This window comes from Ctenopharyngodon idella, chromosome 16 (genome assembly GCF_019924925.1).
Source record: "Ctenopharyngodon idella isolate HZGC_01 chromosome 16, HZGC01, whole genome shotgun sequence".
Taxonomy (NCBI): Eukaryota; Metazoa; Chordata; class Actinopteri; order Cypriniformes; family Xenocyprididae; genus Ctenopharyngodon; species Ctenopharyngodon idella.
Genome location: NC_067235.1, coordinates 20114933 through 20127925, shown reverse-complemented (window position 1 = coordinate 20127925; position 12993 = coordinate 20114933). Strand labels below are relative to the sequence as shown.

The following is a 12993-nucleotide window of genomic DNA, read 5'->3' as shown; positions in this document are numbered from 1 at the left end:
TATTTATATTTGTTCTGAAGAAGAAAGAAAGTCATACAGATTTGGAATGACATAAGAGTGAGTAAACGATGACAGAGTTTTAATTTTTGGGTCTCTTAATCTCTTTAAATCTCTTTAAATTTAGAGCAAATGAAGATTTTTGCCTCTTCTCCCAATAAAAAGTTGTCAGTAAAATTCTTCCAAAACCAAATCAACTGAGCTTTATTATCTTAAAATTTGAAACTTACAGCATATACATAAATGAAGCATGAATTTAATCTTTTAAATTATGGAAGAGCAAACTCTAAGCACTTTTCCTCTGTTGTTTGTGCCTTGCGCTTATGGTGAATCAGCATTGATTCATCGCTCCATATCCAAACCAGGCAATACGTCGCATTCTTCCAATCATCCAGTGCCTTTGAGTTGCTCTTTTAGATGCAGACAAACCTGCGAAGAAAAGAAAACCAGCACATGTGAGATGCGGCTGATGACCATTTAAGTCTTTTTGAATGGAATCTAATTTTCCTCAGTCAGCGTCTGTTACATCCGTTCACCAAATTACCGTACACTAAATTAGACCGAAAACACAACACAAACACCGCACGCAACGTTTCCGTCCCCCTTTTTTAACCACTCTTCATCTTGTTTTTTTTAACATAACAATCCGTGACATCTTCTGTATTGATATTCAAATTAGTACAGAGCTTTGGGTGGACTTAGATGAAATTCACCAGCTATTTATACACGGAGCATATTATATCCAATGCTTTGCTTCACCGCCATCCAGGCTTAGCTTGGATTAGTGAGACGTAAACAAATGCACAAAGGCCTTTGCGCTTTCTCCTCAGATTTTTTTCTCACGTTATCTGAACTAGAAAACTGCGATGCCGAAAAGATCAAGCAATTGTTTCATTGTGTTTTATGCACAGAGCGAGAAAGAGATCCCAGCTGGGATTCCATAGTGTTCTTTTGAAACAAAGAGCAAGATGCCCAGTCATGAAACAAATAGAAAAATCTCCTTCTTTCATTACCAGTTGGCCTTGTTATTTCCATCCTAGCTAAAAGGCTTTTTTTTTTTTTTTTTTTTTACCCTTCACTTTCCTCCCTCTCTCATTCTCCCCATCCGAGGGTTGTTTATCTTTCTTCAGGATGTGGTGATACTGTGACAGCTGTTTTGGAGGAGTTAGAGGGTAGAGATCCCTTTGTAGAAAGCCTGGCCAGAGTTCCTTAGGCGTCCCTTGAACTGCCCTCTCTCTGCTGGAGGTTTGTTGATTAAGCCTGTGGCCCATTAGCCTCTCAGGTGTGGGTGTTGGCCGCTGGGGTTTGATCCACATCTGTTGGACCTTTAGGCCACTGCAGTGGTGGGCTGCACACAGAGCTCAGTGTGAGGTAGGAAGGGTCACTTCTAAGGTCTGTGTGTCCACATGAAGAATGTGGATCTTTAGAGACTTAAAGACGTAGAACTCCTAAAGTACACAAACAGTATCTGTTTGTGTTCTCATTTTACATTACATACAACATTTTACACACACACACACACACACACACACACACACACACACACACACACACACATCTGCTAATGGGTAATTTAATGTAACAAATCATGTAAAAATGTATCATCTTTTATTTGAAAATTAAACATTTTATCAAACTTTGATAATTGCCTTAATCTTTTAAACAACTGAGAAGATGGTGATCAAACTACATTCTTAAAAATCACGTTTATAATATATATTACATCAGCATGAGAGTCAAATTCAATGACTACAGGGACTCATCTCAGGATCACTCATTTAATAGTTCATCTATTGCCAATATTATATAAAAAAAAGATCAGTCAAGCATAGAAAATTATTGAAAACATTCAAATCAGTCTGTCAAAACCAACACACGGTGAACAAAGTTTTTCACGCTGTTCCCTGATTATTCTGATTCAATTTCAGCAAGTGAAGAACAAATTTATACTCGCGTGCGTTATGTTTTAGTTATGTTATTGTCTCTGACAGACAGCATGTTGACGCCGTTCAAGCCGCTATTTTCACCCTCTTCTCGGGAAGCGATGACGCGTTCAAAAAAGTGTGGAAATGCGTGACTCGCTGAACCTCTGCTTCTCGTAAATACAACCGTGCATTGTGCACGTTATTTTTTGACAAACATCGATGTCATGATATTCAAATGATGTGGATTTGAAAACAGATGGATCATAAAGTAATAATTATTTATTTCTTACACCTTGTCTACAACGGAAGCGAGCGGTGCGACACGACGTGACAAACGGAAATAGAACCCATTATAATTAGAAATGCTCGATGCGGCGCGACAAACGCCCACCTGTAAACTAATGCAACGATTTCTGACATACCACAAGCACTCACGCTATTTCTGACACGAAGAACAAATGGATTTGCAATGGTCGACAACTGCTGTGGCCGGTGTAGACACTGTGTTAGCCGGCAAGTATTCAGTGAATGTGGTTCAATATCTTGGAATGTAATTTTTTTTCTCATCAACAGTAAGTTTTTTTTTTTTTTTGTTTTGTTTTTTTTTTTCTTCATCAACAGTACATTTTAATTATTACCATGATCCATGATACATCTTTTTGACATTTTTGTCAGAAATTTAAACATTTAACAATATTATCCTTATATTTAGCCAATTCATTTTTAGAATATATAGTTTCTGGAATATAAAAATATAATAAAAAATATTATTCAGTAAGACATTTTGATTCTGTTTCTTGCCATGCTGCTAAAGCAGTTGTCTCCTCATTTGGATACATTTATGCAAGTATTTAGCATACATCTTGCTAGGTTCAGTCATGTAGACCACTGATAATTTATCTGTATTATCCTCAACTTCAGTGAATCACAGCGGCAAGTGGACAGACACAGAATTTGATTATTTGAAATGCACCGACATTGACAGGATTTACATGTATTTGCATAGAGAATGCCACTTTTTGTTGACTTTAACATGTGCAGTGATCTGTGGGGTTTTGTTGGTTTGTGTTTTTGCTCTGCTGGCGTTGATGTGGTTTTATCTATTTGACTGTCTGCTCAACGTGACCTCCAGTCCATCCATTTTCACAAGCTCGCCACAATCTCTTCACATCCTGACTCTGTAGACGATCACAACACAGAGACGTGGAAACGTAGAGGCAAGACACCCAAACCCCCGACCCTTGTATCTCTTTTGCTCTCGTTGTGTCTTTCGTCTTTTCCTTGTATCTCCCTCGATCACTCTCTTATGACACACTCCAAAGCGTGGCTATGAAAAGACAGGAAGTGAGTGTAACGGTAGTATGTTCCCTCTTGACAAGATGCTTAGAAGTGAAGTTTCTTCTCATTCTCACTGCTGTCTCACTTTTGCGTGAAATGCCAAAAACAACACGGTGTAAGTCTGGAAACAAACAAACAACAGAGAAAAGAGAACACAAAAACATCCCAAAAAATATATTTCTGTTCTGTTAAGTCCCTTCTTTCTCCGTCTGATCTTCCGAGGCCATCTGAGGGAGCCGGATCATGTCTCTGACAGCAAACTTCCTCAGGACATACAGGGGAAGTCAGAGATGACGTGTACTACAGAAATGTCATTTCTCTCTTGTAGCCGAGCGTCCTCGGGCTGAATGACAGTCTGAAGCCGAGAGGCGTCATTGAACTCAGGGTGGCTGAAGGCTTTCTCTATCCCTCCTGCTCTTTTTGCTAGCATTGTGATTAGAAGATGTGCTTTAAGAGGCTATAAACACGACACTGTGGCCTGGTAGATGTGTTTTGGATTTTTGCTGAGATTACAGAGATTATGAACAGCATTATGAGCATCCTTCGAAAAGAAAACAATGAAATGGATAAAACAAGAAGAGTATCATGAGAGAGAAGATGACAGGCCTTGAATTTCTCTCATTAGGGCCTATTGTTGGATAGATCGGTTGCTCATGTTCTTGCTCATCTCAGTTGAATAAATGCTGTGTTTTTGTGCCTGTTTTTCACCTGTATCAGAACTACATTTCAGAAAAATCTAAAAGATCTACAGTTACATAATAATAATAGTAATAATTGAAGAGTTCAGATGCAAAAGTCGTTAAACGCCACCTCTGTCAAAAATGGGAATGATATTGAGTGAATGCTCTCTGTACATAGTATACGTTCATCAAATACTTTGGCTTCAAATCCGCTAAACCCAAGCGTCAGCCCATTCAGAAATTCTGGTTTGTTGGCAGAAACTGCTAAACGTCACTTCTCTTTGTCAACAAAATTCTCTAAGTCCAAAGAAACCAATTAAAAGATGCAAATCGAATCATATGATTTCAAGATGAATGACGGTGCGCGTATGAGCCGGCTTTCAATTTCCGAGCTTCAATTTTTTATCATGTTTTGTCCATCGTTACAGTGGCAATGACAGGATTTTGCGAGTAGCAATTAAACACAACAGTGTTCCTTTTGCTGTTGTAAAACTGACAGAAACGGATGTTTTACTATGTATTGTTGTCCAAAGAGCTGAACTTTGAACACTGGTTTTGCAGCAAAAGTCAGTCAAATTTGTTTAATACCAATGAATTGACTAAAGTGACATTTTTGAAAATAAGGCATTTCAATAGCTGACTAATAACCTTTTCATTGCCATTAAATTGAAATTACTGAACCAAAACATAGGTTCATTTAAAAGAAAACATGTCAGACGGACTTACTCTTCAATTATTATTATTAATTGTTTTCAAATAATTAAAAATAATTTTATTTATTTTCTTTAAGAATTTTATTTATCATATTACATTTCTTCTTCATATTTTCTATATTGTACCGCATAAAATGCACAAAATCCATATGTATATGTATATGTGATGCATTTCTTTATGAGTTCAAAACATATTTGTCTGTTTCTCTCTATAGGTGACGAATGGTACCTGTGCCGGCTGACTCTGACCCTCTCCAACCTGTCAGATCTGCAGTGGGCCATGTTCCCCTACCCCTACCTAGCAGCTGTGGGCCCTGACACTGGTGCTAGCTCTGTTGTCTACAAGCTTGTGGCCCGAAGTGGCGATGGCTCAATGGGAACAGCTCACTTCCTTTTGGTTGATGGTGGGTTTGATGGACGACAGATGCTTTAATCATTAGGAAAACTGTCAATACAATCATGCTGCCAGTCACAACACTGCCCCAATTTAGATAGAAAGGGAATTATACTGTCTGACATGCAGACATGCATTACATGATCAATAATTTTAACCCCGTGCATTGTTTATGCTTGAAACTCAAATGGTTTAGCTGAAACACTTAGCTTAGGTTTGTTAAGTTTTCTTTTTATAGGGCATCATGAAGTTGCCATGAAATCATAGACATACTTTTATTTTGAAACAATGGCAATGACATGACTTTTTCATTAGCCAGTTGGTTATCACTGTAATAGAAATAGCATAAAGTACTTAGTCACTAATGTAATCCATGCTGTTTCCATTGTTATTTGTTCCTGTTTACTGTATGTGATTTCATTTAGTCCACAGAGACCGACAAAGGTTAAATGAATTTGAGGTATATTTCTCATGCAGACATGCTGTGTAATTCAATCTACAGTAATTAGTCAAAAGCAAATAGACAAAATGTGCTTTAAACATATAACTTTTATCTGTTATGCCATATGAGCATGTATGTGTGCATGCCGATCTATGTGTGTGTGTGTGTGTGTTAGGACAGGTGTGTCATACTGGTTTTATCGTACCTCTAGGACATCTTCAGAAACATCATAACCTCTCATAATAGCTAGTCATTCATCATCTGATATGTTGTGACATTACAAAATTACTTCTGAGGTCCATAAGGATTTAGACTCTGCTATAAATATTCTGTCTCTGGTGATATTACACTCAGAAGTTTATAAACTCTGGCTTTAGGTGCCGTTGCCTATAGCGCTCTTCTTCTGAGTTTTTGATCAGTCTTTTAGTTGAATGTCATTCCTTGTCAAGTAGATAATTTACAATTTGCACTTACAGAATGATTTACTAGTGCTTGCAGGAAAAATGGTGTTAATGTTTCAGGTAAGCATAGATTATAGAATGAATTTGCAGAAATTAGACGGAAATTATAAAACGGATAGTTCTGTTCTTGGATGGTGATCGGTCACTACAGCATTCCAGCCATGTTATGTTTCACAATGGCATTTTAATGAAAAATGATGTCCTTAAAGGTCCCCTATTATGTCCATTTTTTAAGATGTAATTAAAGTCTCAGGTGTCCCCAGACTGTGTCTGTGAAGTTTCAGCTTAAAATACCTCACAGATCATTTGTAAATCCATGTTGTAAATACTCATTTCTGACTACAGTCAAGAACAGGCTGTTTTCATGTGTGTGCCTTTAAATGCAAATGAGCTGCTGTGCCCCGCCCCCTCTCTATGATCACAGTTCCTGCCTCAATCGGATTCTCTGCCAAATACAGTATTAACAAGACATCTGCTTGGTTTTGATAATCATCTATATCGCGATTTGCGAACACTCTCACGAATAGCATAGTTCTTCTTTCATTATTAAAGTTTATTATTTCCATGCGTTTTAAAGCTATATCAGTTTAAACTTCTAATGGATCATTTTCTGAGCGCACTTATCTGAAGCACACACACACAGACAGCTGGCTGACAGACGTCAAGTCTTGCGAGTAACTTCTCTTTCACATTTTTTTGTTTTGTTTAAACTGTCACACAACTTTGTCAAAAACACACACAGTTCACATAAACAGTCAGTTATGTCTGTGAATGTAAATAGCAGGCAACGTTACAGAAATCGTAAGTGTATATTAGATCTATGGTGCATTCTTTTCAAAAATAAAACTAATCCACTGCGTTCAGCGGCTCAGATGTCAGTAAATGAAGACTGTTATGTTCACTCTTACATCCAACAACAAAACATCTCAATTACTTACCAGACATTGTTGTCGCTACAGCTGCTCGACCGCGGAGAAAATGGCGGACAGTGTACATTCCGCTGAGGGCGGAAATCAGGACTGTCAATCAGCGGCCGTGGGCAGGGCATAAGTAATGTGACATCACATTACTCAGAGAATCAAAACGGCTTGTCTAATGAGACTGCTTTGGTTTAATGGGGATTTTAAAAAAAAAAGGAGTGGGTGGATTTTTATCATTGTGGGGTGGTTATGTTCACACACTGCTAACATTTATATCCAAACACCTTGTAAAAGTGGATTTAGCATAATAGGTGACCTTTAACAAAATCAAGGCTGTGTTATATTATGAATATTTTCACAGCTAAAGGCCTTACAACATCCTTTAGCCTTGGCTATATTCATACAGTAGTGTAAAGGCAGCTAAAGTTAGTAAAATAGATACAGCACACTAATCATAATTCATTATCTAATAAATGCATACACTATTGTTCAAAAGTTTAAGGTTAGTCTCTTTAGATTTCTGAAGGATCATGTGACATTGAAGACTAATTTACTGAAGATTAATTCAGCTTTGCTTTCACAAGAATACATTATTTTTTATATTGAATATTTTCTTTAATACTTTTTAAATCTTAAAATACATTGTATTTTCAATCAAATACATGCAGCCTTGTTGAGCATTAAAGACTTTCAGAAGCATTAAAAAATCTTACCAACCCCAAACTTTTGAAGGGGTTTTATGCAAATATAACAATCAAATCATTGATGTCAGTTAGATAATCACATTTTTCTTTTTGTTTAGTAGCATGTAATTGTGTATATCTGAATAGTCAATTGTTACATCAGTTTTACTTAAACGTAAAACAACACATTAACCTGTTCCTGTCTAAGTGGACAGTTCTTAACCAGATTAAGCTGCAAAGTGGAGATAATGGATCATAAACTTCACATCATTATCATCAATAACTTTTTCATTATTTGAAGAGGGCTTGTAAAGACAGAATCAAGCATGATTCTGAATCAGAACCTTTGCAGATGAGTCTTCAAGCAGCTGCAAGAAGGGCAAGGCAGAGCGGGTACAGCTGGGAAATCTGCTCCGCCTCAGCAGCTGTGTTCTTCATCCACCTCCTCTTCCTCCGCTCCCAAATAATGACATGCTCAAGGGGACAGTGGTTAAAATGAGCTCTTGTCTTGCTATTGTCCTGGAGGAGGAACAGAGGGGAGCATATTGCTCCCCACACACACACACACACACACACACACACACACACACACACACACACACACACACACACACACACACAGAGATGCACTGAACCACAGCTGGCAGAAGGGTTCCTTACTCCTAATGTGTGTAAAAAGACTTCAAGGCTTTTATGACTTTGTAATCCTCTTGCACTTTGAGTTGAACTTTACAAGAATTGCTCTTTTAATATGTGATTATAAACACAGTTTTTAGGCGATTTATGCAGTTTTTTTCCTACATGCCACAAGTTATCATTTCAAAGTTTGGCAGGTTGTTCTTACTATGCAATGCATTTGTCATGTCCCTATAATAGGCCTATATGTCGTAATATACTTAATATACTGGATAAAATATTTTTATCTTTATATTTAAAATGTATATATAATATTTAAATAGTTTTTGAAAATGGAAATTTTCTGTTTACCACAATCAGTGTTATTTTAGTATTGTTTATTTACTATTACAGTATATATTAATATTTTGAATTAGCTTTTATTTTATTTTATAATAATAAAAATATTTTAAATCATTATTACTATTATTATTAGTTTTACATTTTTATTTACATTTTAGTTTTATTTTATTTTATCATTAAATGAGTGTGTACTTTGTGACAGGTGGGGAAGATTCATTTGAAGTAGACCGAACAACAGGAGAAGTGAAGACCACAGGGCGACCTCTGACCCCCAGTAAGGAGTACACACTGACCGTCCAGGCCATGGACTCACAGGGCAGGAAGGGCCCGCACGCCTCTGTGTTCATACTGGCCGGCTTCCGGCCCCCTCAGTTCACCAACACCACCTACACGATCCACATCCCAGAGAGCACCGGGGTGGGCCAAGCGTGAGTACAGGAAACTGTGTGTTAGTGGGTGTGTTTGTGTGCATCTGCGTGTAAGAAGATTCAAAATTTGCTGCTCATTAGAGGGTAAGAGAAGGATTGTGTGAACGTGGCCAACTCTGAAGCTTTATGTGTCATCTGTTGCATGAAACAATTCGCCTGGAGGGATAGCGGAGGTTGAGAGAGGGGGGACGGAGTGAATAGAGGGGGTTGTGGCAGAGAGGGGGAACACAGATGCATCATTTTGTCCCCAGGCTCTGAATTTGAAAGCGTGTTCAAATTCAAATATTTATTAAAAGAAACTTCTGGATAAACATGAAGAGCAGTGTCTGAACTTCCCCCCTCGGGCACTGGCACAGACCAGAGCGTAATAATCTGTGTGAAGGAGGAGAGGACAACTAATCATGGAAAGAGAGACATATTAAAAAGACAGAAGAGAGACATATTAAAGTTAAAGAGTGTGGAGGGGGAGATGGCATGGCAAGAGAGCCACAAAGAACCACCATATCTCAGACATGCATTATTTCCCATTTTACAAAATCTTGTAAGTTGTCTTGCCGCCTACTGCCTACAAAAGCAGCTGCATTCTCAAGCCCCGTTCACACCATGGGACATTATATTTTGGCCGCTAATGGGCACTTTTTTGGTGCCATACTGGCAAATGGCCATAGCTTTTGAAAATAATTTGTATGTTTTCTTGCTGCTTAAAATTAACATTCTGCAGACTTAAGTGTAAATGGGCCTTCAGGGAGCATTTTAATTTAAACGAAAACTCTTAAATGAATGAAATGTTTTACATTAAAACAGCATCTCTGTGTTCCACACAAATAAAACTTCTCATGTGAAACACGAGACTTGAATTAAATCCAAAAGTTCAATATTAGCATGTTTATGCACAAATTTATTCTTTTATTCAGTAAGGATGCATTAAATTGATCAAAAGTGACAGTAATGCCATTTATAATGTTACAAAAGATTTCTGTCTTATAAATGCTGTTCTTTTGAATTTTCTATACATCAAAGAATCCAAAAAATGTCATGGTTTATATAATAATATTAAGCAACTGTTTGCAGTGTAATAATAAGAATTTTTTTTTTTTTTTTTTTTATCAAATGCAGCCTTGGTGAGAATAAGACCTTAGTTATATCTTAAATCTTACTGACCCCAAACTTTTAAATGGTTGCATACATATTAGACACAAATATTGTGGAACAGAGTCCCTATTTAATTAATCGATTTTTAATTAAATACAGTACTTTTTTGTATTTGGATGAAATACATAAATATATAATTTTTTGAAATATAAATAAATACTGTCTTGCTAGGTAGCTCACAATGTTTTGAAACAGAGTTGTAGGTTCCCTATGAAATTAATCCTCCCAGAGGAGAAATTCCTCATAATACATAATATATGTTCATGAATTAAATTCTGGCCTGTGTACTGAATCTATTTCCTGTATGTGTCTGTAGGGTGGCGGTGGTCCAGGCTATCTCGTTCCAGAGGAAGACTCTTTCCTATATGCTGCTAGTGAACCCAGGCAACCTGTTCAGCATAAACCAGGAGAGCGGCGCACTCAGCCTGACACGCACTGTGGACTATGAGAGTGGACAACATCTCCATCACATGCAAGTCAAAGCTTCTGAACCAGATACAGGACTTAGCAACATGGCAGAGGTTAGCACATATTTACCTAGCTATCTAAACAGGGTCTTTCCTTTGATATTTATTGCTCTTAAATGTATTGTTCTTAAGCAAATTATAATTTCTTTAGATTTAAATACATTTTTTCAACTATTTTTATCTTCAAAAGTACAGTTAGGTCAGAAATACACACACAACTTGTTCTTTTGTTGCTTCTTTTCCCACGTATACATTATATTTACCAACACACCTAATTAGATAAACCACCTTAGGCCTGACATTATGATTCTGTATGTGTGGCTGTCAGTCATTATTCACATCCAGGCCTTGTGCAATTTCATGACACATCTGTTTTTTGTTTTTCAGAAGAGAAAGTCACAAATGCTTTGATACACACAATAACACACATACACTCGTATGCATAAAGGTATACGCAAGCACAAACAGGAGCAAACATACACATATCAGCAGAAAAGCGGTAATGAGAGATTGTGTGGCGCTGAGGCCATCAAACACGCCACAGCTGTGGCTGTTGCCACTTATGAGACTTAGCGGTGCGTGTGTCTTTATGTGTAAGATGAAGCGATGTGACAAAGGCAAAGAAATATGACAGATGTTTGATCTATTTTACCCATCATGTTGTTGTTGCCGTTATTAGAGGCGCAAATGTATCCATTCGTGTGTTCGTGCTGTTCACACTGTTGTTGTTCCATGTTGATCTTCTTTGTTTGGCAGAAGTTCCTCCACATTAATTGAGTCCTCTTGATGGACTTGGCTGAGACACAATGATGTGTAACTGTGCCTGTGCCAGCACCAGTCACACACACACACACACACACTTTAGATAATTGTCAGAGTCAGTGCCCCCTGCCAAATGATTACACCATCTGTGAAGACGACTCCATGAGTAGGACAGACTCGAACAGAGATGAGGCGAAACAAAATGAGAGAAGAGGAGAGGATAAGAGGCAAGGCGAGAAGAGACTAGTCAAAACCTAATGAAAAGACATGAGATGAGACAAAACAATCCAGATGAGAAGAGACTAACAGAAAAGACCAGAAGAGATTGGATGAGATGAAACAAGAAGAAATGAGATCAGTTGAGACAAAACAAACTAGATGAGAAGAGACTAAAAGAAAATAAATTAAATTAAATTAAATCAAATGAAATGGGACAAAATGAGAGTAAAAGAGAAGATAAGAGATGATTAGAATAGACAAAACAATAAGAGATGAGAAGTGAACTAAAGGAAATGAGAGAAGACAAGTGGACAAGAGATGTCAAGTCACCTTTATTTATATAGCACTTTTTACAATGCATATTGTGTCAATGCAACTTTACAGTGATAACTGGCAAATAATTTTGGCTGCACAGCAGCTCTAGAAGAAAATGGTGTCATTGTCCAGCTTAAGTAAATACAATATTGATTCATTCCGTTGTAAAAATCAATAGTCGTTAATTTAGTTCATTTATCTATACAACAGCTCTGGATGAAACAGTCATCGTCCAGCTCAGTTCAGTTCGCATACAATGGTGTCAATGCAGGCAGATCAAAAACATTGTTGAATATCAAGTGTTCCCAACTAAGCAAGCCAAAAGCGACAGCGGCAAGGAGCCCAAACTCCAACAGGTGACAAAATGGAGAAAAAAACCTTGGGAGAAACCAGGCTTAGTCGGGGGGCCAGTTCTCCTCTGGCCAACAATGAACAATGCATGATTATGATTCAGGCAGCGTTACAGGTCATAAGTCAGATTGGTCAAAATATTTAATCCAGTTCCATCTAGTTGAAGATTCATCACGCCGGTATGGAAACGGTTTATTGGGGATCTGTGCCGCTGGCTGTAGTGTCGGTGAGGCCTTCACAGGGGATGATCTAGTTGACACAGTCTCTGCTGACACTTCAGGGATGCGTTGTGGTCGTGTCTAGGCGCAGGTCCCCCATCTGATCTGGATACGGCCTGGATCCAACTGACTACGGTAGACCTCGGGATAAACAGAGAGACTAATATTAGCATAGACGCCACTCTTCTTCTGATGTAACAAGTACATCGGGTGTTATAGGAAGTGTTCCCGGTTCCGACTGCTCTAATTTATGCAGCCTAACAATCCTTTAATGGATGTGAAAATATAAATTGATAATGTGTATGCCAGGTTAAAGAGATGCGTTTTTAGTCTAGATTTAAAATGACAGAGTGTGTCCGCTTCCCAAACATTGCTAGGAAGATTGTTCCAAAGTTTAGGTGCCAAATAGGAGAAGGATCTACCGCCTGCGGTTGATTTTGATATTCTAGGTATTATCAACTGGCCAGAATTCTGAGATCGCAATAGACGTGAAGTACTGTAATGTGTTAAGAGCTTGCTCAGGTACTGGGGAGCTAAACCATTTAGTGCT

At 37.9% G+C, this 12993-nt stretch overlaps 1 protein-coding gene across 1 annotated transcript in view; it reads left to right on the top strand.

The window, feature by feature from the left end:
• The window catches only part of si:dkey-22o22.2 (neural-cadherin), a 124206-nt gene that overhangs the window by 55031 nt on the left and 56182 nt on the right, over positions 1–12993 (top strand). The window contains exons 2-4 of the mRNA XM_051866119.1: positions 4869–5057; positions 8734–8959; positions 10428–10632. Of these exons, the coding sequence (XP_051722079.1) occupies positions 4869–5057; positions 8734–8959; positions 10428–10632 (620 nt within the window). The remainder of the gene's footprint in view (positions 1–4868; positions 5058–8733; positions 8960–10427; positions 10633–12993) is intronic.